We start from the raw sequence: 25277 nt of genomic DNA on the forward strand, positions 1-25277 counted from the left end.
TACTGCCTTAATAGTGGACTTAATACTAATATGCACACTGAGAGGATGCATGGCACAATTAAGTACATATACTTGCATGAGAAAGTGTGAAGTGATTAGATAAGGCTATATATGCATTAATGTGCTTTGTGAGAGACAAGCTCTTTGATAGGTTAATTGTGCTGAATAAGGAAAAACTGACAAAGATGAAGGACATAAGACAGAGACATAAATGTAGTCTTGAGGTGAACAAAGACTCCATAATGAAAGAAGATACTCATTGGAAAGTACCGTCATCTTCAGATATTATTCAGGTGTATGCTGTTCAAGAAAATTACAGTTCCTGCAACTGCAATTTAGTATGCGATGACTTCAACACATGCATTCACCAGTATGCTATGCATGTACATGTATAGACACCAGTGTGAAATGGAATATGTGTTGACAAACACATTCATTCCATCTGCCAATTGAAAAAGATCCAGGCAAATAAGCAAGTGAAGATGACAGCACTGAACATCTAGTTCTAAATGTTGAAAGAGAAGTTGTTATTGATGAAAAAGTAGAAATACTAGTCCACGTAAGCAAGAAAAGACCACCTGAAGAATATTGCAAAATTGAAAAGAAAAGTTAAAACAGAGGCTCATGGCTTTAGTGGATGGAATTTCAACACCTCAAGAAATGCAGGTCTTGAAATGGCACATAGCATCTTTGAAAACAATACAACCCGAACAGACTGCTTCTAAGAAGAGGAATATTGGGCCATAGAGGCCATTGTTTTCAACAAAAAAGAAAAATCACCCCAACAACAAACACTGACTAAACCCATTCAGCCATTACAATTTTATTCCTTCAGCAACATTAGTGTTGGGAATAAATGGCCTGTATACTATCTATCATAGTTGTAATGTGAGAATGAGTCTGTTTAATGTGACAAGAGAAGCCACATGTTTTCCACTTGTATTTAGTTTAGTAATGGCAGACTTCAGAAAACCCAAGTCTTCATTAGGTTTCTCAACAAAAAACATTCAATCAAGAAAATCATCACTCACATGTTCTGGGATGTGGTAGCGTCAGAAATGATTTTCTCTTAATGTACAAGATAACAAGCTGACTGCATAAATAAAAAAATAAATTTACACATTATCATGTGAACAGAATACCAGATTATTAAACTTATTTTTGGAAATCGACGGAGTGCTAGGGGCTTGCTCCACCTCTGTCATGAGTTGGCCCGGCATTGCAGTACAGTCGGGATCGGCCCACCCTAAAACAAAAAAGCAAAAGTAAGTTATTTTCTGATGGAAGCAAACAATGAAATTTGTCAATGACGACTCATCATAGCCTCTTGGTCATGTATATCTTCCATTATATTATCACTACTGTTAATGAAATCCTTGAATATTTGCAAGGGGCCTGACATTATGAATTATCCCCTTAAGATTCACCAGACCGTATTACCTCTCAACTTAAAAATAAATCTGGTTCAAACATTGATACTTCCAATTTTTAACTATTGTGATGTTGTGTTGCTGGATGCTACCAGTGAACAAAATAGGAAATTGCAGAGAGCTTTAAACTCCTGCATTAGATTTATTTTTTCATTGAATTTTGCCTCGCATGTATCCCCTTTTTATGCACAACTTTCTTGGTTAAAAGTAGAGAAGCAGAGGAATCACCATGTATCAACCCTTATCTATCGACTCTTGACCGAAAATATACCTGAATATCTCTCCAGTAATTTCCGTTTTCTATCCTCCTTTCATGACCGTGACACGCGATCTGGGTCAACAATTGCAATACCTCCACATCATACATCTGCCTTCAGTAATTCTTTCCTTGTGTCGGGCGCTAGAATATGGAATGCTTTACCCCCTGAAATTAGAAACTGTTCCTCATTAATTACCTTCAAAAGACAGTCTAAAGATTTCCTCTTGAATACGTAGGCTATATCATGTAGTTATGTGTGAATGTGAGAGTGAATGTCTGTAGTAAATAGTTCCCAAAAGTTTACATAAATTACTGTTATATTTTATGATTTCCACCTAGAGTAGTTAATATTGAATTTATTTTTCTAAATTTAGACTTAGGATGTAATCTTTTAGTTTTAGAGTTTATTAAGTTATATTACTATTATATTATATACACTGTGTTAAGTTTGAATATTAAGTTTGGATTCAGTATTAAGCCGCATAATGTGGTTAAGTGTAAGAGAGGGCCAAGAGCCCTAACTTTGCCACAAATAAAGACATCAATAAATAAATAAATAAATAAATAAATAATGCAGGTTTTCAATATCCAATACAAGATTTTCAAACTGTGACCACCTGCCTTATCAACTGCTACCCATAATATCAGAAAGATCTTCAACAAGCATAACACAACCATCAATTTTCCACAGTTAAATTGATATTCACAGTAGGCCTAATACATACTTCAACAGTAGGAAACTTACCACTGTCCAACTGATAACACACAACCACATTTGCCAAAGAATCATATTTCTGGTTCACTAAATAAGAGTCTCATTTCAAACTTTAGTGAAAGCATTATAAAGTTCACAAGTCTTCTTGCTGTCATTGGTGTTCTTCCATTTCTTATTGTAGAAACAAAGTTTGTCAATGAGCTCAGAATCTTAGCTGGTAAGCAGAACAGATATTTATAAATACTGCAAACTGTTTGAAAACAAAGTTGGGACTGCACCAGAAGCAATACAGCTCCATTTTGAGGATAAGTCTACTCCAAGCCATCATTACCTTTATAGGTTCCACATTCAACACGAGTGAGAATTCAAAATTCCTTCCACAAACTGCAGCTCTTTCCCTGTGAGATCCATTCTTAGCCATACAATTTTTGAACTGTTGCCACTGTTAGGAAACTTGAAAATTGACCATTGGGCTCATAATTACCTTTCCAGTGTTGGATACATTTGCCAAGCATTTTTGGTACGGTTACTGATATTTTAAATGTTCAAAATTGGGTTATTTCACCTTTCTTCAACACCAGAGAAGTTTTCCTTTCTTTTCCCAACAGCAGAATGGAATGGTATCTTTGCTGAACCATTACTTCTCCTGCAGGATGCCTAGGACCTCTAAAATCTTAGGGAAATTTTCAACCTAAAATGAAGAAAATACTTATACCAGAGAATGAGTAGCATGAAGGAGATCACTACAATTAAACTTGTTACTTTTAAGTTATGCATTGGTATCTACAAAATTACAGTTTTTGTAACAATAACTGGTACCGGTATTCTGGATTCATACGTCCATTTACACAAATACAGTACAAATATATCTTATCTAATAAAGATCTGCACACTATGGCAACAAGAGAACACTTAATTGGAGCAGCTAGTATAGAGCAGGTAATAAGAAGTGCGGCATCGCCGGTCCTTCCTACAGCGAGAAAGGCAAAGCCTTGGTTCAATGAAGCATGTTATGCGGCTCGGCGTAAGGCTCTGGATGCTTTACACATAGCAAGGAGTGAACCATCGGAGATAAACTGCATGAAGTATGCGGAACTACGAAGAATCTATAAACGCCTAGTGAGGGAAGCAAAGAAAGAGCATCACCAAAAAGAAAATGAACGGATATGTGAAGCAGAACAGAACCCATATAAACCGCTAAACACACGGCAACCAACATTTCCTAGAAGCATTTCAACAGATGTATGGGAGGAACATCTATGCAAAGTAGTTCAAGATAGAGAAACACGCCTGGAGCTGGAAATGGCAACTGATGTCATGAACGTCGAACCTTTTACGGAGGAAGAAGTAGCGGAGGTCATAACAAGTATCCGGAACAACAAATCAAGTGGACCCGACTCTATATACGGTGAGCATATTAAAGAAATATGGCCTGAAATGAAAGATGAAATAATCAATCTTCTTAACGGATGCCTAGATCAAAGCATTATTCCAGACAGTTGGAGGAAATCTACGGTCAAAATGTTATACAAAGGGAAAGGAGACACTGGGGATCCTAACTCATACAGAGGAATCGCCCTGGAATGCACGATGTTCAAATTACTGACTAAATTACTATGCAAGAGGCTTACAAACATAACAGACCTGAAATTACCTGAGGAACAGTTCGGTTTCAGGAAAAATAGAAGCACAATCCAAGTCATTACCTGCCTACTCAACGACATACAGACTACCTTTTCAAATCCAGGACAAAAACTACATGCAATATTTATAGATTAAGTTACACGAAAGTTTTCGATTCAATCAGTCGGAATTAATAATAGAGAAACTACAGCAATTGGTTGGTAGAGAGAACTATCTATCGCGAATTATTCAAAACATACTTCACAACAACAGCATAATCATCAGTGACGGTATAAATATCTCACGACCAATTCATTAAACAAACGGGGTACTCCAAGGAGATCCACTGAGCCCTCTGCTCTTCGTTGCAGCAACAGCTGACGTAGTTCAAGCAATATCATCAGAAAGGGTATGCCTATATATCTATGCAGATGATGTGGTAATAACATCAACAGACCAGGTAGAATTGCAGATTGCCTTCGATCAACTGGTGCAATGGACAAAGGAAAATGAACTACAAATTAACGAAAAAAAGACTGTGTCCATGAGCTTCAGAAAAGGGGAATCACAGGCCTCTTTCTTCTACCAAGAAAAGAAACTAACAGCAGTGTCACACTTCAAATATCTCGGCATGACCTTACAAACACGTGGCATCATATTCAGAAAACACATAGAAGACAAAACAAACACGGCTATCAAGGCGATGAACAACATAAAACTCATCAATAGACTATCAATTGGAACAGCAATGAAATTATTCAAAATTGCTTGTTGTTTTAAGAGGCCTAACATCGAAGGTCATCGGCCCCTTATTATTCAAAATTAAAATCACTCCTATCATAACATATGGAGTAGAATTAATTTGGATACACTGCACAAAGAGAAATCTGGAACAGATTGAGAAAGTGAAAGCCACTTTTCTGAAAAATTATTATGCCTTTCCAAATTCACACCCTCTCGGCTCGCACACGAGCTCACCAGGGAGCCTTTCTTCATTGAGGAACTACGACTACAGCTACTTTTGATATAGATGTTGATTCCCATAGGGAATCTGAAATACTTGTCCTGAATGAGTAAATTTATAATACCAATATAAATGGTCCGTTATTGGACATTATAAATTTTCCAGCTAACTCACTCTTGGTTGCCAGCGTTTCGCCCTCATGTGCTAGGGTGGGCTCATCAGTTGGTACCTAGCACACCTACCAATACGCTGGCTAGTGCATACCGGAGGCCACTGCGTAGGCTAACTGGAGCCACCGGCAATGCCAATGCACTAAGAGACTTTGTCTCATTATCAAAAATTGATGCCTGCTTGGCCATCAGATGATATAGATGTTGATTCCCATAGGGAATCTGAAATACTTGTCCCGATGAGCCCACCCTAGAACATGAGGGCGAAACGCTGGCAACCAAGAGTGAGTTAGCTGGAAAATTTATAATGTCCAATAACGGACCATTTATATTGGTACAGCTACTTTTGCCGGCAACTCCTGCATATAAGGGCCTCATGGAGGTGCTTTGGAAAATGAAATATGGTCAGAGTTCTACGCTACAGATGCTATGATCTACAGCGATTGGCAACAAGGGAACTATGAGCTGAGACATTTAGTGACACGCTATGCCGTTCATGGCTTCCACTTCAAGGTGTGCATGACCAGCAAATATCACGATCCAGACGTCACCTGTGTTTGTGCTTTGTGCAACAGAAGCTGTGATCGATATCACGCAATGATATGCAGTGAAAGGAAGTGCTCATTGAAAATGCTCTGCAGTGAGGGACAGTGACTACCCTAATAACTATTTGTGTTGTTTTTTTTCCCCTGCACATTGTGCGCTTTTCCTCTTTATTACTTACCTTTCTCTCAATATCAAAACGAAATTTTTTAAAAATTATCTGCCACTACATCATCTTCCGAACACTTTACGGCCTTGGCCTGTAAATTAAGAAAGCCGTGTTATTAGTCATATTCACATTTCATATCATAATAACAGAGTTGAAAACTGGGTAAACAAGCATTCAACTACTCGGCTTACCATTATATTAACTGATGTTCATTAAAATAACACACATGACATCATAATAGACAGTTACAACTTTCAGTATTCAGTCTCTTAGCCTCTGTGAATTAAGTATATACATCCCTTTTAAAATATTCAGTATTATATACAACTGTAGGCCTACAGCATGCAATTACCACAGCCTTACAACACGTATTGTTATAGATTTCTGAAAAATAAATTGTGTTCAATTTTTTTTTATTTGTTTTTGCTAGTGGTTTTACATCACACCAACACAGATAGGTCTTATGGCGACGATGGGATAGGAAAGGTCTAGGAGTTGGAAGGAAGCAGCCGTGGCCTTAATTAAGGTTCAGCCCCAGCATTTGCCTGTGTGAAAATGGGAAACCACGGATAACCATCTTCAGGGCTGCCGATAGTGGTATTCGAACCCACTACCTCCCGAATGCAAGCTAACAGCCGCGCGGTCCTGACCGCACGGCCAAATCGCCCGGTAAATTGTATTCAAAGCTTACCTTCTTTTACAGCAGGGTAGTCCTATAAGATATAATCCTGGTAGCTTGCTTCACTTGAGTTTATTGTTAACATGAAAAAAAAAATCAAACGAAGGTAATGCACATGAAAGTACCAAATGAGAGTATATGTGAAAAATATTATAACGAAATTTAGAAGCCTCTTGTCACAAAATAGGCACACTATTTATCATGTTCTAACTATTAATGAACGGCCCTTTCACTCCCAAACCTAATTTTGCTCGAGGAGTGAAATGGTAATCTTTTCAACGTCTGTCTCTTCGGGTTTAGTGAGGGTTTGCTGTGGCGGTGATCTCTTTTTTGCTGAAAACAATCCCCTCTGTGGGACAGTACTTCTCTTCTGAGAATCTCTATTCTGACTGCGTAATGCATTAATTGCTGCTTCCAAGGATTCTAGGTGCCGTTTCAAGATCTCAATTTCACGAGGTGTTGAAATTCCATCCACCAAAGCCATGAGCCTCTGCTTTAATTTTTCTTTCTCGTTTTGCATTTTGCACGAAAGGAGAAAAAATACACACGTAAATTTCTTCACAAGATAGTCACTTGTATATACTGTAAACCAAAGAGAATGCTGTAAACAGGTATACACTTTCCTGCTAACACGAAATCGTCACTGCCCGGTTCTCTTCGTATGTATTCGTAGCACCGCCGTCCCGATCCTCTTTTTTTTTTTTTTTTTTTAACCACTTTTCTTCTCGTAGGAATTTCTTGGGCGCTGCCGGCGCTGCCAGTCACAAGTGTTGTCGAGAAACCACTGCTTCAGACCGCTTCAGACACACGCACACGTCAAGACCTGGAACTAGCGCTGTTAACGGAGCGGAGGCTCCGGGCGCTTTCAGACGGTGCCTCTGGAGAACCTCCGACTGAATTACAAGCGCGTAGTTTCAACTTGGTACGGGAGAAATGAACTAACATTTTCTCAGGAACTTATAACTTGTCGCTACTATTGTGCGAAACTAGGCCCCTCAGTTAATACCTTAATTATTTGGTGATTTTACAGGTAGCATTCTTACGTACAAACGTAATTGTGTATCAGAACCTCCTATTGAATATCAAGCATGTAGTGTGAACTTGGTACGGGAGAAATGAACGAGCATTTTCACAGGAATTTATAACTTGCCCCTCAGTTTATACCCTTATTATTGGACGATATTACAGATAGCATTCTTACGTACAAACATTGAATGACAAGCGCGTAGTGTGAACTTCACACGAGAGGAATGAACGAGCATTTTCACAGGAATTTATGACTTGTCGCTCTTTTTGCGCGAAACTACACTCCTTCTTTAACTTTTTTTTAAAATGCTGTTTGTTCGGGGCGTCGACCTATGAAGATCTTTTGCCCCTACTTGCACCATATATGAGGAAACCTGCGTGTATTATGTAAATGGCGATAGGGTAAAGTGTTGAATGTGAGGAAAGGAACGTTAAGGATGACACAAACACGCAGTCCCCAGGCCAAGGATATTAATAATTTACAATTTAAAAAATCTGACCCGGCCGGGAATTGAACCCGGGGCCGCCGGGTGACAGGCAGTCGCATTGCCACCTCCACCGCGGGGCCGGAGCTTACGAGTCATTTGTGTCATGTTTTACAGTGCAGCACTTACAGACTTGAACAGCTTGAACTCCTCCGTACTTCTGCACGTCTTTTGCGTTTGTTTGTTTTTTTTTTTTTGTTTTTTTTTGTTTTTTTTTTTTACATACGTCCAGAAATTAAAAGCGAATTCAAATTTAACTTGAAACTACTGTATTCTAGCGCCAATATAATGGGAATATGTTCATAATAATAATAATAATAATAATAATAATAATAATAATGCCGCCTCTGTGGTGTAGTGGTTAGCGTGATTAGCTGCCACCCCCGGAGGTCCGGGTTCGATTCCCGGCTCTGCCACGAAATTTGAAAAGTGGTACGAGGGCTGGAACGGGGTCCACTCAGCCTCGGGAGGTCAACTGAGTAGAGGTGGGTTCGATTCCCACCTCAGCCATCCTCGAAGTGGTTTTCCGTGGTTTCCCACTTCACCTCCAGGCGAATGCCGGGATGGTACCTAACTTAAGGCCACGGCCGCTTCCTACCCTTCTTTAACTTTTTTTTAAAATGCTGTTTGTTCGGGGCGTCGACCTATGAAGATCTTTTGTTTGTTGTATCTACAGGGTTTATACCTACAGGTATATGGGATATGTATTATATGTCGATATAATTACATTTTCTTGATAACAAATGAGAGGATGCATTAAATTATTCTGAATGACTATACGTTCTTTTTTTCAAGGGGTATTGTATGGAATATCGGTGATTTAGTCCGCCTCTGTGGTATAGTGGTTAGAGTGATTAGCTGCCACCCTCGGTGGTCCGGGTTCGATTCCCGGCTCTGCCACGAAATTTGAAAAGTGGTACGAGGGCTGGAACGGGGTCCGCTCAACCTCGGGAGGTCAACTGAGTAGAGGTGGGTTCGATTCCCACCTCAGCCATCCTGGAAGTGATTTTACGTGGTTTCCCACTTCTCCTCCAGGCAAATGCTGGGATGGTACCTAACTTAAGGCCACGGCCGCTTCCTTCCCTCTTCCTTGCCTGGCCCTTCCAATCTTCCCATCCCTCCACAAGGCCCCTCTTCAGCATAGCAGGTGAGGCCGGCTGGGCGAGGTACTGGTCATCCTCCCCAGTTGTATCCCCCGCCCTTGAGGCGGTAGAGGTGGAATCCCTCGCTGAGTCCGAAGGAAAAACCGATCCTGGAGAGAAAACAGATTAAGAAGAAGAAGATATCGGTGATTTAGATCAATTTTTGTGTATGTAGGTAACGATTTTTATAGGGCGCCTACATTCATGGACGTAAGTTTGAAATTGCAGCACACTACGTTCTTACACTCGGAGCTACTGTTGCGAATAGGAGGCGGCACTCCGGTTAACCTTCGGAGCTCCGTAAGGCCCCATTCACAATGCAAACGTAACCGTAAACTTAGCGACGTAACGTAACCGTAAAATTAACGTAAAATTTGTGGTATTCACAATGGAGGAACGTAACATTAACGTAAAGAGTACACAGCAGCCAATCAAAACACTACCATGTTATTTAGTACGGAAGTCAGGTTTTGGGCTATCTCGCAGTTTTATATTTCAATACTTCGATGGAATCAAACAACGTGGTAGCGGAATTCATATTACTTCAAACATCTATTGCTTTGCTCCTGGGAGCTGTGTAGGCCTACGGTACCTGAAAAAGGCAATGTAAACAACGATGCAGAAAATGGGTTCATCCCTTGAATCAAAGAAGGTTATCTCAGGGCGATTTCGGTAATCTACTGTAAGAAATGACCCTCATCAGTTCGTTTTGGACATGCGGATGAAACCTGAACTGTTTGCCTTTCTTACGATTTGCGTCCACTTTTGTAAGGTCTCCTTTACCGACATCTATGACCCTATCTACCACACCCCGATGAGATGTTTGGATCTATTTGTTTGGATGATATCGTTTTCGTAAAATAGTAGTCCGTCATAATGTTAAGAAATATACAGGGACACTGTTTTATTTATGACAGGGATTCTCTCTCGTCCGTTTGCCAGCGCTGCGAGCTTGTCTCCCGCCATTTATTGTCAGATTTCATTACTACAGGATATTAATTTCCACCTATTATTTTTAGGTAGGCCTACAGCGTATTTGTAATTCTTTTTCCTTCTATCATACATAGCCTATACACAAAGATTATTTGGAAAGAGAATTACAAGTGTTTCGTCGAAAGAAGTCATTATATCGTGCACAACACACAGTGTTTACCTCTGCTCTGATTGGCTGGTTCTTAAAGTTAACGTAAAATTAACCGCAAGAGCTTGGAGTTTGCAATCCCTAATTTTACGGACTCGCAGTTAAGTTTACGTCGGCGCATTGCGAATGGACCCATTAGATAAGATGGCCGCTAACTTCTAAGTTAACGTTAATTTTAAGTTTACGTTACGTTACGTTTGCATTGTGAATGGGGCTTAAGGGATTGCAAACTCCAAGCTCTTGCGGTTAATTTTACGTTAACTTTAAGAACCAGCCAATCAGAGCAGAGGTAAACACTGTGTGTTGTGCACGATATAATGACTTCTTTCGACGAAACACTTGTAATTCTCTTTCCAAATAATCTTTGTGTATAGGCTATGTATGATAGAAGGAAAAAGAATTACAAATACGCTGTAGGCCTACCTAAAAATAATAGGTGGAAATTAATATCCTGTAGTAATGAAATCTGACAATAAATGGCGGGAGACAAGCTCGCAGCGCTGGCAAACGGACGAGAGAGAATCCCTGTCATAAATAAAACAGTGTCCCTGTATATTTCTTAACATTATGACGGACTACTATTTTACGAAAACGATATCATCCAAACAAATAGATCCAAACATCTCATCGGGGTGTGGTAGATAGGGTCATAGATGTCGGTAAAGGAGACCTTACATTTCTTTTTATTACAAAAGTGGACGCAAATCGTAAGAAAGGCAAACAGTTCAGGTTTCATCCGCATGTCCAAAACGAACTGATGAGGGTCATTTCTTACAGTAGATTACCGAAATCGCCCTGAGATAACCTTCTTTGATTCAAGGGATGAACCCATTTTCTGCACCATTGTTTACATTGCCTTTTTCAGGTACCGTAGGCCTACACAGCTCCCAGGAGCAAAGCAATAGATGTTTGAAGTAATATGAATTCCGCTACCACGTTGTTTGATTCCATCGAAGTATTGAAATATAAAACTGCGAGATAGCCCAAAACCTGACTTCCGTACTAAATAACATGGTAGTGTTTTGATTGGCTGCTGTGTACTCTTTACGTTAATGTTACGTTCCTCCATTGTGAATACCACAAATTTTACGTTAATTTTACGGTTACGTTACGTCGCTAAGTTTACGGTTACGTTTGCATTGTGAATGGGGCCTTAATTTTACGGACTCGCAGTTAAGTTTACGTCGGCGCATTGCGAATGGACCCATTAGATAAGATGGCCGCTAACTTCTAAGTTAACGTTAATTTTAAGTTTACGTTACGTTACGTTACGTTTGCATTGTGAATGGGGCTTAACTGCCTTGCCTCCGTCGGTAGTACCGGAGATCACCGGAGGAGCGCTGTAATCGTATTATCCGATTCAATCAGCGCTACTATTGGCAACCCTGCTGAGGCACAGTGAAGCAGCCTTTCAAAAATCATTTGTTTTGGTTTTGAAAATAAAGTTCAGAAGGTTTTTATTTTTTTACTTTTTCTTGGGTTTGATTGCTGTAACATCGTAATATACGTCTGAAGTTTTCACTGGCATTATCACCAGTTATCGTTTGTTACAAGCGAAATCTGCCTAGCTAAGTTACATATAATAGGTAGTTTTCAGAAAATTTGCGAAATTCAAGTTTTTGTAGGTTAAGGTAAGACTATTTAATATGCCTTTTTAAAAATATATCTTAAAACCTATGTTCTTATACTTAGAAATTGGATTTTTCCGTGTCAAATATTTAATGTTTATTCACAACTGTAACTTTTTCCTCTCCACTAATAGTTTATGAGTAGACGGATAAATATTGTGCTACCTTCAGCAGTGGTTCTAAATGGGAAAATCAGGGTTAGGATAATCGTTGGTCCGTGCTTCACGATATTTATTTACATTATCTAGCTTTTGGGATCTGTGTGTTTCATACCTTTTATTAGTATATACGGGGGGAGATATTTACCTTTACCGAGCAAGTTAGCCGTGCGATTAGGGCCGCGAAGCTGTGAGCTTGCATTCGGGAGATAGTGGGTTCAAATCCCATTGTCGGCAACCCTGAAGATGGTATTCCGTGGTTTCTCATTTTCACACCTGGCAAATGGTGGAGCTGTACCTTAATGAATGCCACGGCCGTTTCGTTCCCACTCCTAGCCCTTTCCCATCCCATCGTCGCCATAAGACCTAAGCGTATCTGTATCGGGGTGACGTAAAGTAAATTGTAAAAAATATTTACCTTTATTTATGGGAAAGGAAGTCTCTAAATCAAGATTGAAGAGAGGACTGAGTTGACCAAATGATTTTATAAGCAATCAGTTCAGTATTCCCAGGTGATTCAAGAATTGCAATATGTATGATAAAACAGGAGATGTTTGCAATGAATATGAAGGAAATAGACTGTTTGTCTATGGCGTAGACCCATTTCCTGATACGGGGTCGGGGATGAGTTGAGATGAAATATATTGTCACGTTTTTATCTCACCTCATACCTGCTCCCGTAGAGAAACAGGACAAGGATTGGACAAACAGTTGTGGTAGACTACATACATTTAATAAGCCTATACACCAATACAGTATTTACATTGAATTAAAATGTTTTGATATTTATTACTGAAACAGTTTTGAATTGAATGCAAAAAGTTGTGAGAAAAAATATTTGAAGATCATAACTAAAACAGCTTTAAAATATAACTTGCTAGGATGAATTATGTATGTCCGCCAACTTGATATTACAGTACCCAATATTTCCCTCCAGCATGGTCGGGTATTAGCTGCCACTGGTGTGGATTTCATGGAGTCTGGGGTTCACGAATATGTTCTTAAAGTCGCATTTCATGTCAGATAGCCAGGCAGTGACAAAATAATTATGAAGTGGAGGTGCACATATCTGTCTACCCATGGTGTAAAAGGATTAAGTTCAATTGTAAATTTAAAGGGGTGGTGGTGTGGTGTTATATATTATCAACGTGGAAATGAAGAACAGGCTCAGCTAAAAATGTCAATCCCACTATGTGACCTTATGTTCCACTTCGCTACTGGACAGACGAAAGAGATTGCATACCTTTTAAAAATAAAGAGGGTAGACTTTGCTTGCTTGCAAGAAGCCCATTCAGCAGGTTCTGTAGCTTGTAACATCAGTGAAGGCAACAAAATGATATACACTGAGGAGTAATTGAATTGGAGATGCATGGCATGTACTGTGCAGCACCATCTTTCACCTTGATTATAGAAAGAGATGATGAGGCATGGCATTGACTACACAAGACACTGGAAGCCTTGGGGAGCCATATTAATGCATAACCATTGCACAGCCTCCTGTGAGTACATAGATTGAGGGGAGCATGATGTGAGCCATGTATACCTCTCTTGATAGCATCCCAGATGTGCTCAAAAGGATTGAGGTAAGGTAACCCTGGGGACCAGGCAAACATTCTCACGACCATCCAGTGTTCAGTTGTAATTGTAAATTGTTTATTCAGTGTTCATGGAACCAGTTGGCCACAGTTTGGAAATGATGGGTTGATGCATTGTCTTGCTTTAGGTACAGGTCTCCTACAGTGTGCTATTCTGCCGTCACCGAGAGATCCGGACCTGATGTAAACAAAGAACACTGTGTACCTGTATGTATCCATCCGCAGTCTAAACGCCGATTGGAGAATCACTGGGCTACTCCCAGGCACATGGCAGGAACCACGTGGGCAGTCTTGAAACTGTCGTTACTTCACCTGATTGCAGCGATTAAATCAGATTTCGCTCTACATAGACTGTTGCTGCATACCACTGATGTCAACATGTAGTTGACACACAATTATGAAGCGGATTACGACCCGCGAGAAATAAACAGCAATGAATGGTAAATTGCATCTGGATATCTAACATATCAGAAAAGAATGGTAGATTTGAATTTATGGCCGAAATATAAATGCGTAATAAATCAATCACAACAGCGCCTATAAGTAAAACTTCACACTTTTAATATTTCAATAAAATAAAATTCTAGACGGGATCTTATAGCATAGAAAATGCAGTATTAAAACGATAAAAAAATTACAGTACTTTACCTAATCAGAATATGAATAAGGACAAATTCCTTCCTTGGCGCAGTATTAATGCTCCACTCCGAAACACCAGTGAACTCAGATGTCAGCTTAGCAAATTCTTTAAAGCTAAAGTCGAGTATTTCTTACAAAATTTATGAAACACATTCAGACAACTTTTCAAAGGTTTCCCTTTGCGATGCTTAACAAACTCAACTCGGTGATCCATATTGCACAAGAACAAGTAATATCTCACTCACTCACGCACTGTATCTACTTGCTTCCCAAGTTCACAGCTTAAGAAATGGCGGGTCAAGCATGAGCGAATGCGTCCCTGGTGCTCTTCAATTTGAAATGCTTGTTTATATTAAATAACAGTGAATACAAATAATTTTTTCTTGTATTTCTCTGTCTTCAGTTATTTGAGGAATTATATTTTGGACATTTTGCATCTAAGATTGCGTTAGCCATGATGTGGCTAACGAACTAGTTTTATATCTCTGCGTAGGTGTTGCACGGCAGCACTAACCAATAAACGTTAACCCAAGCACGTGCTTATGTTTACATCACGACTGCTTGTCCAGGTGAAATCTGTATGGACGTGCAGAAATGGGTGGACGTGATCTTACAGCAGGTTCCTGTACTGTTCACCAGTGAGGGACATTGGTAGATGTATCAGGGGTTCCATTGCATCCTACATGAACAGTCCCCGTATGAGGATAGTACCACTACCAGCTTGGACCTCACTCTCGTGGCAAGAGGAATCCGTTGCCTGATATGTTTGGCAACACACTCGGACCTTGCCATCAGCGTGTACCAATTGGTATCTCGACTCATCTGTCCAAGCGACCATGCTTTGAGCGTCCAGTGGCCATGTTCCTTTGGCCATGTCCCTCTTCGTTCTTTGTTACTCGTATATGCTGTGAACAGAGGTACCTTAGTGGAATAGTGGTTTCTGTGCTCCACTGCGAGAAGTTGGTTCTCGATGGTATGCCTGCTTACACTTTGTTGTTGTCTGGCATTGAATCTGCAAGTGATCTGCTATGCTTTGACCTGTCTATCCATTCTTACCTACCAGGTTAGCCAACAGTGATCCCTGATATCAGCACATTAAACACTACAGCAGTTGATTCTGGTGATGGTGATTTTGCTTGAATCCATGTACTCGTGGTACACTCTTGATCGTAATCTATAATCTTCATTTCCGTATTGACGAATTACACAATTAAAAATAGGAAAGAATTTCCACCAATCAATACTTGTTTTTTATTGCTTATATTAAGCTACAGGACCGGTTTCGACCCCATATACAAGGTCATCTTCAGCTGAACCATGAATACATATTTATATGATGAAGCTTTGATTAAATTGCATTGTCAAAGGAATGTTATATGATGTGCATTTAGTCACATACAAATGGGGCATGTCTTATCGTGAATTGGCATATATGTCAGTATATACAATATTGCAACTGTATGTCTAAAATATTATGTTGAGGTCTTAAAATTAGTGTATAAAACATATCTTCACTTAAACTAACTTATATATATATGTACAGGATAAAATACAATATATAAAAAACATTTCGTGCACATGAACATTCGTATCTTGCTTGTTGGTCAATTCATCAACTCTCGTATTTAAGTCCCATTTACATTTGTACACTCAGCTGCTGTTCTTGGAGTTTAGAAGATATGGTTGTAAAATTGCATGAGTAAAAGATTAGTCTTCATGTGGGATAAAACACTTTCCAATTTTAAAACAAGGGTGCCAGATGTATGGATAAAATTCGGCTAAAATATGTTCAGCTCTGCTATGTATGTATCCTTATGTTAGAATCAAATCTTGTTGTCCTGTGGCGTCCGTAAAATTGGGTTCAAAGTAATGGCTCCTTTCCCATTTGTAGCTGTGCAATAATAAAGTTTTATTGCAGCCAATGGCCATATGTAAATTTTCTACTCTTTACTATATTCATGTAAGGACTTTTCTCTTTTGCTACACTTATTGAAGTGGTATAGTTCACATATTTTCTCACACAGTTTGCACACGCATTCGTCGCTTGGATCGTGATATATCTCTTTTACGCATAGCTTATGATGGAAACCATGTACTGCCAGCCTGTTGATAGCGCTGCGCATGATCTTATTTGGGCCCATCCAGTCTCTGTTTGTCATAGCATCCGTCACGTAGAACTCCGGCCAGATTTCTTCTCTTTTGCTTAACCTCAGATTTAGGTGAGCAGTGGCTTGGGGTGTCGATGGCACAGAGAGATATCTAAGGTCCTCGATAAGGAAAGGCTCCTGAGCTAGTTCATAAGCTAGTCTAGATGGAGATGTCTTAGAAATACCTAATATTCTTTTCAGGAAGGTAGCTTTCACTTTTTCAAGGGTAGTTATGTCAGATGTTGATAATTTGTCCCAGATTAAATCTATGCCATATGTCAGAATGGGTAGTATCTTTGCATGAAAAAGTTTCATTGCTGAGCCTATTGATATTTTGGTTGGGTCTTGTATATCGAAAATTCCTCTTATTGCTGCTGCTGCTCTTTCCCTCACATGTATTTTGAATGAGGATCCTGACGTTTGTAGAGTGATGCCAAGGTAGCGAAAATTATTTACTGTAGTTAAATCTACCCCTGCATATGAAATTCTATCTGTCGCTGCTATTCTTCCTCCTTTTCTGAAGACCATACAGACTGTTTTGTTCTTATTAACCTGGAAGTCGCTTGTTTCGGCCCATTCCTGTAGTCTGTCTACTGCGATCTGAAGGTCTTCTCTGTTTCTCGAACCTATTATCATGTCATCTGCGTAGGCATACAGCACTGTTGGCAAATTATCTGTTATTCTTGTGATGTCTTTTGTAGCTACGTTAAAAAGTGTAGGACTAATGGGGTCTCCTTGTAACACACCGTTGGTTTGAGTGATGGGGGAAGAGAGTGATACCCCATCATCTATTCTCACGCTATTATAGGCTAGAAGGTTATTTATTATAATCTTAAGTTCGTTGTCTGCTCCAATCATGCCGTCTAATTTTTCCATTAATTTTGATCTGTTGAGCATGTCGAAAGCCTTACTGAAGTCAATGAATATAGCATAAAATTTTCCTTTTGGGTGCCTAAGTGCTTCTTGCACTTCATCTAATAAATTAGCGACAGCTTGTAGAGTTCCTCTGCCTTTCCTGAAACCGAATTGTTCTTCTGGGAGATGATCATCTATTAGTTCGTTAAGTTTTTGATTAATGATTTTTGTATATACTTTCATGATGTTGTTCTCTAGCGCTATCCCTCTATACGAGTTTTCGTCATCAGGTTCTCCTTTTCCCTTGTATAAGATTTTTATGTAGGACGTCCTCAAACTTTCCGGAATTCTACCTGTTTCTAGACATTTATTGAATAGCTTGGTCCAATAAGGTGCTAGCAATTGTAGAGTATCTTTTAGATTCTCGTTGTAAATTCCATCCGGACCGGCTGCTTTGTATTTTTTAGTGTCTTGAATTGTTCTCGTCACTTCATCTATTGTTATTTCTAGATTTTTTGTCGAACATTTTGCCACTTCTAGTGCTAATGTTCGTCTTCCTGTATTTAGTACATTATTAAAATGGGTTTCCCAATTATTCATGTTTATTTGATTCGATGGATTCATCCTTTTCCTCTTTAGAGCTACAAAAGGATCTCTTAAAGCTTCTTGGGCTTTCTGTTGTGCCTGCATTTCGGTATAGTTGTTCCTTTTCGATTTCAGTAATTGTTTATAGTTTCTTCGTTGTATCGCGTACGCTTGTAAGGTGCAATGGTGTTATGTTTATCTGTGGAAGATAAGATTGAGCTATGAGAGATATTATGTTGGAGGAATGTCTAAAGGTTATGTGTGTAAATTTGAATATGTACTTACTATTGTTGGTGTAGCCGAGTTGCGTTTGACGTGTGAGCTTGTAGTGTACTACTTCGTGTTCTTCTTGGGCTCATACTAGCTGCTGTGAGGGGAAGGGAAGGAGGGGTAGGGAGAGTTGTTGTTGTGGGGGTAGGGGTGGAGCTGGGTGTGTTGTTTGATGTTTTTCTGTTACGTGTCGCGTTCTGTTTGTCAATTAACTTAAGGTAAGAGTTTTTTAGAGCGGGGATAACTGTATTGAAGATGATGTTAGTTTTTTCTGTAATTTCATTACATATGTATTCATGGTTCAGCTGAAGATGACCTTGTATATGGGGTCGAAACCGGTCCTGTAGCTTAATATAAGCAATAAAAAACAAGTATTGATTGGTGGAAATTCTTTCCTATTTTTAATTGTTTAATTGTACACTCTTGATACAGTAGCTCAGGCAAATCGCAGTGTATATATGACTTTGGAGATGAAATAGCCCAAATGTCTAGCGCCGACAAATTCACTGAGATCTCGGGTTTATCCATCCTGTGCTGAGTTGTTACTCACATGGTCAATATGAGGTGTGCTGACACCGTTGCTATAGTAATCGCCACGTAACGAAATACCCCAGAAAGTAAATATCGCCGCCCGATGCTCTTCTTTTCTCTTTTTTGTAATGGCTGATCACTGCTGCCAACCTGCCTGGTTACATATTAAAATCACCAGACATAACCAAACAAACTAACCTCAATGTAAACACCGATAATAAATGTTTCCCTACCCTAGTAAATGATAAAAGTTAAGATGAAATAAATCAAGATATTCATAATTAAGTCGGTTTCCACGCTCAATGAGAAATTTAGGAAATAAACACCCTTTCTCACTCAAATTAATGTTACATATATCTGTCTTTATTTTGATATGCAGTAGGCGTACTATAACCATATTCTTGAAAATAGGGGCGTGTTAAACGATGCAATTTGTTTAATAAGTCTTTGCAGTGTGATTTTCGAAAGTCCAATGACTTCCCTTTCTTTTGCGCGAACATTTCCTTCTCTCTTCAATACCGGTAACCCGTAGCCTAAGGAGAGAGATTGGGCATATTTTCAGCCTGCAGGCTGGTTATATCTTCACGGTTATCAGGAAACATATAGGAATACTAATGTGCCAAGCTACGTGAACGGAAATTAGGTCAGCTTCAAGCTCATTGCAGAATTGAATATTAGTTCTACTATCTACTTCTATCGTTTTCACATACACCGAGGTGCCAGTATTTCGTCCCGCAAGAGTTCTTTATGTACCAGTAGATCTAGACATGAGGCTGGAGTATTTGAGCACTTTCAAATACCGCCGAACTCGAATCCGCCAACCTGAGCTAGTCATACATTCTCTCCTTCACTCGCTTAAAATAATGTTAAACATTTCCTGCCTTTATTCTGATTCTGATGTATGCATTACTATAACTGCATTCTTAAAGAAAGGGGGGAGGGAATATAGATTGAATAATTCATTGCGATTTCTGCAAGTTCAAGGACTTACCACATAAGACATATGTCCTTCCTTTTAATAATAATGCTAACAGCTTTACATCCCACTAAGAACTTTTACGGTTTTCGGCATTTGGCATTTTAAACATATTTTCAGCTTACAAGTTGGTGTATCTCAAGCTTTCAACATTACGGAAACCAATGTACAGGAGCACTATGAGTCAAACAACATTACCAGATTTTTACATATATATTGGCTTAAATCACATGAAGACAGGTTGTGATGCAAGAATTGGATAGGAAAGAGGGCTAGGATTTAAGATGTAAATAAGCGTACAGACACAGCACTAGCCTGAAATGAAAATGACGGGCAAAAAAAAACTTCAGACCTGCCAACTGTGGGGTTCGAATACATCACCATCTCCTGAAACCAAGCTAACAGCAATGTGATCAAACTGCACAGCCAGTTCACTCAGTTTCCTATGACGCGTAATAGGCCTACCACATGGGCGACCCACTTACCTGTATATGGATCTTCAATTCTTCAATTATACATGTATGCAAAAACATTATGCACCTTAGTAAGAGGTACTTCCCTAGTTGGTTCTCTGATTGGTGCACGTATAACAAATATGTTTGGGAAGAAATACTTTTATTTTATATTTATTTATATCATAAAGAAGTCATGTTGTCATAGCAAAACGAATACGCAACGAAGAAATGAATCCGAAGAGATAAGCATTATTTACTGCATTAAATATTAGTTTATTTACATGTTAAGCGATATGTAGTAGTAATAACAATAACAACAACAAACGTGTGCAATAAGGAAAAAGGAAATAAATACAAGTAAATATAAATATAATTTACAACATTTAGAGCCATTCCATGGTCACTGAATTACAAAGCAGGGGTATGAATAAACAAACATAATAAACATGAATACTAATATTCAAAAAGCAAAAAGCAAAGTCATCTCCGTACAAACCATGAAAGCCATTGGAAAGGGGGAAGGTGAAGGCTTCCACTATCCATGACGTTGGCACTTGGTGGGGTGGGGTGGAGTGGTTAGCTCAACGCATGACCGCCTTTGCCCCCAATAGTTAACTGGTACTCATTTATCATACGCAAAACATTCCTTCCAAATTACGTTAAACCTCTGTCACTCATTATTATTATTATTATTATTAATAAATTGCAAATGGGAAATACCCCGGTGGCAACGGTCACTTACAGTAATGTGATAATAAAGTTAACATAATTACCCAACTACAACAAACAAACAAACAAACAAACAAACAAACAACAAGAGTACAAGAAGCAGATATATGGAAGGAAAATATAACAAGAATTACTGCTAGTTTAATATTCTAAATCGAGCAACATCATATACAAATTCACACACAACTTAAGTATTTACAGTGCTTAACAATTTGGCTTACAATATTATAGTTTGACCTTACTACTAGCTTAACATTATAAGTGATAATAAAGTGAAGTTAAACCGTAATTACCCTACAACAACAACATTACAACAAGCAAGAAATACTACTAATTAAACTTTCTAAATCCAGTGTCATTATATACATATTCACACACAACTTAAGTATTTCCAGTACTTAACACTACAAATTACAATACTATAGATTGAACTTACTACTAGCTTAACACTACAAGTGATAATAAAGTTAAATCATACTACCCAACAACTACAACAACTCAAGTACAAAAAGGAATTCCATGGAAAAAAATATTACAAGAAATACTACTAGTCATTCTAAATCCAGCATCATGTACAGTTTCATACACAATTTAATTATTTCCAATACTTGCTACTATGGCTTACAAAACTATAGATTGAGCTTACTACTAGCTTAACGTTACAAGTGATGATAAAATAAAGTTAAAAACATTGTTAATTAACCAAGAACAGAACAATTACAAAAACATGAGTACAGCAAGCACTTCCCTGGAAAGAGAAAACCACAAGAAAAAGCCTCCCAGTTTCACATTCGAAACCAAGCAGAAAATCACAAATTCAGTGCCCGTAATTTACAACTTTTACTTTTCATTTTACACAAATGGTCTTCTTAAATGACTTGATACCAGAAGGGAATCTATCAAAGACTGCCGCAGGTAATTTATTCCAATCCCTTATGGTCCTGTTGACGAAGGAAAACTTGCCCACATCCGTATGCTGGTTTCTGGCCCTAATTTTATGCTTATGATAATTTCTCGATAAGTATGAGGGAGGTTAGATAGATAGATAGATAAAGAATGGGTGAACCCTGCCTTCGCAGGGCTCCACACGTAGGTCTGTGAAGACCCTTTGTGTCCCTTAAACGGGTTTGCCTAGTCCAGACCTAGTGCTCCTATAAAGGATACCAGTGCCCGGATGTTGGCATTCCTGATGTCTTCCAGGCTCACGAAATGTGAGCCAAGGTATCGATGTCTAGTGCTTGCAAGAGCCTCACACTGACATAACACATGCGCGGAGGTCTCCTCCTCCCTACCGCATCTTCTACACATCGGATCCTGACTGATTTTCATGATGTGTAGGTGTCTCTGTAAGGTATTGTGGCCTGTCAACAGTCCAACTACCATTCGCATTCTGGTCCTATTCAAATTTATCAGGACCTTTTTATAACTTTGGCTAGGCCCTTTGATAAATTCACGTGCCTGCCTTGCTATAGTTAACCTCTTCCAAATGTCTTAAGTGAGACTGGTTTGTCCACTGGGATATTACCAGTTTCACGCTTCGGAGTGACACTCCCAGGAAGGGCTCTGGTCCTATAAAAGGACCTTTTGAGCCTTGTTTCGCTAGTTTGTCAGCTTCTTCATTTCCACTGATACCTGTGTGCCCAGGGACCCGTAATAGGGTAACTGAGCTAAATTCACACAGCTGATCTAACATCCTTTGGCATTCCCATACCATTTTTGATGTTGTTTTAACTGCACATAGTGCTTTTAACGCTTCCTGGCTATCGCTGCAAATAGTGATACAATGAGGGAGGTTATAACCTATTCCTAATACAACTCCAAGCAGCCCTTCCCGTATAGCTCTTATAAAGACCACACAGGCGAGCTCTAGTTCTTCTACATTCAAGACTTTCCCAATTAATGGTATTCCTTCTATTCCCAGTTACGAAACGCATCGCTCTTCTTTGAACTTTCTCTAGGGAATTTATTAAACCAACATGCAGATCCATATTCGAGAATGGGTCTTACAACGTATTTATAAGGTTTATTTAAACCTACTAGGGTGGTGAGCACATAAATAAGAATTCAATGAAAGTATTTTCCTTCTGGACCTTCATGCCAGACAGATTTTTTTTTTTAAACAAATTTTTTTTCACTATAATATGATTTATCTATAGAGCAAAACCGCTATGCAGTGTGCGTATCATAGCAATCGAGATGGAATTGGTAATGTACTATGTATCTGTAGAGCCTATATACGACTTTTTACAATTACTTCTAAAGTGAATTTCAGCTGTGTGACAACGCTGAAAAGACTATGGACTTAGAGATTGGCATTCCTGAAGAGGGTTTTCTACACTTTCCCATTTTCACACATTGATTCAAGAGTCTGTATTGACTTGTGACAAAACCACTGTATTCTTCCGAAAACCACTGATAGGGACAGGTTTGGTTGTGATCCACCGAAAACAAATTATAATGACCGGTTAGGTAGTGATCCATCGAAAACCACTGGTTGTCGCAGGGTTAGGTTAGGTTTGACAGGATTTGTAATTGAGCGACTGTTGTCATTGAAAAAACTGTCGTGACGACTGAAGGCAATAAACATAAAACTGAATCCATTGGTCTACAAAGTTTTCATTCAGTAGATACGCTAGGAACTGGCGAACCAAAACCGTACATACAAAGTTTACAGGAATCAACAAAACAGGATATTAATTCGTGGTACTCATTGTTCTTTAAAGAGAAGAAATATCCTGTCAACAATAGCTGCAGTGAACATGCTTTTTCACTATTATTGTCTGGCCCCATGGCTAAATGGTTAGCGTGCTGGCCTTTGGTCACAGGGTGTGGGTTTGATTCTCGACAGGGTGGGGAATTTGAACCACCGTTGGTTAATTTCTCTGGCACGGGGGCTGGGTGTATGTCGTCTTCATCAACATTTCACTATTATTGTGTAAAATAGAAACTTACTAGTTTTGACAAGTACAGTATGTTCAACAGCGACTCCTGAATGATGACGGGCAGGATATCCAACCTCACTAATCTATGTTCCAGACTATTTCTACTTAAAAAATTGTATTTGTCCTTTAATGTGATTTTGCAATTTTTGCTGAATATTTATGTGGCTGAAATGAAGGTGGATAAGCTACATGGTCTCCTTTATATAGGAAGAATGTATCGTGGAAATTAACTCAATTTCGGTTTCATGTACATTACAGTTTCTCTAAGATATATTGATAGTAATTCAGTCATGTACGACGACGATGTATTTCATGGTAAAGACAGCTGCCTCTGTGGATCAGTGGTAGAGTGACGGCCTCCGAATCCCAATATAGCGGGTTCAAACCCGGCAGAGGTAGTCGGATTTTTGAAGGGCAGAAAAAAGTCCATTCGACACTTCATGTCGTACGATGTCGGCGTGTAAAAGATCTCTGGTGACACATTTGGTGTTTACCCGACAAAATTCATTAAATCTCAGCCACAGACGCCCAAGAGAGTTTCGGTTTACTCGGTCTGCCATCTAGTGGGCCTAGAGTATAACGGAACGTCAAAATTGACGAGCAGACAGCCAGATGGCGTCAACTTGAAATGTCTGCACATGGTAGCCGAGGCCATACGATTATTATTATTATTATTATTATTGTTATTATGGTAAAGACAAATTACTTTGCAATGCTATCTATCTTAATGGTAATGTACTATGTACCTCTACTAGTGTAGGCTACTGAGTGCTTGATTCGAAGCAGTGTATCGATTCATTCAGTGTCCGAGTGAATCGATTCACAGGAACGGCAAGCTCACGGCACACAAATCATGCACAATCACGGCTCAGTGAGCCACACGACACACACGGCTCCTTATAGGCACACTGGACACTGGCGGGGAGTCGAGCTTTCGCTGCAGCGAGCCACAGTGAATCATGGCACACTGAAAGAATCGTACGCAGTCATGGATCAGTGAGACACAACACACACATGGTTCATTATCGGTACACTGGACATTGGCGGGGAGCCGAACTTCCTCTGAAGCAATACATACAGAGTCATGGTACACTGAAAAAATCGTATGCTATAATGGACTCTCGAGCTCAGCTCATTTGAAAATAATACCTATTCGCATCCACTGTCCTCTTCTTACAGGGAGTTTTAAACAATACATGGATTTATTTGCAGTGTTAAAAAGATAGAACACAATTCCAAAGTACCTAGGTTGTAAGTAGGTAGTCAATTAGGTTATTCTAATTACTGTATTAGTTTAATCAATCAGTATCTTTATAACTAGTTGACGTTCGACAATTACTTAAACTCAGCTCTCTAGCCTCCACACCTGGCTGAGTGGCTCAAACGGTCGAGGCGCTGGCCTTCTGAACCCAACTTGGCAG

General features: G+C 39.2%; 1 protein-coding gene and 1 pseudogene across 2 annotated transcripts in view; both read left to right on the forward strand.

Annotated features, from left to right (window-relative positions):
• The first annotated feature begins 1109 nt into the window (after nucleotides 1-1109).
• On the forward strand, nucleotides 1110-1250 carry LOC136867532 (U2 spliceosomal RNA; annotated as a pseudogene).
• A 10532-nt stretch (nucleotides 1251-11782) lies between these two features.
• Nucleotides 11783-25277, forward strand: part of LOC136867024 (RNA-binding protein 41) — a 60125-nt gene continuing 46630 nt past the window's right edge. The window contains exon 1 of one of the 2 annotated variants that reach the window (XM_067144121.2): nucleotides 11783-11977. Coding sequence is in view for 1 of the 2 variants with exons in the window: in XM_067144120.2 (XP_067000221.2) it covers nucleotides 14161-14167 (7 nt within the window). In the remaining variant the exon portion in view is untranslated. Of the gene's footprint in view, nucleotides 11978-14046; nucleotides 14168-25277 lie in introns of those variants that run through there. The other variant, XM_067144120.2, reaches the window with a different exon arrangement.

The sequence above is a fragment of the Anabrus simplex genome, chromosome 3, assembly GCF_040414725.1.
Source record: "Anabrus simplex isolate iqAnaSimp1 chromosome 3, ASM4041472v1, whole genome shotgun sequence".
NCBI lineage: Eukaryota > Metazoa > Arthropoda > Insecta > Orthoptera > Tettigoniidae > Anabrus > Anabrus simplex.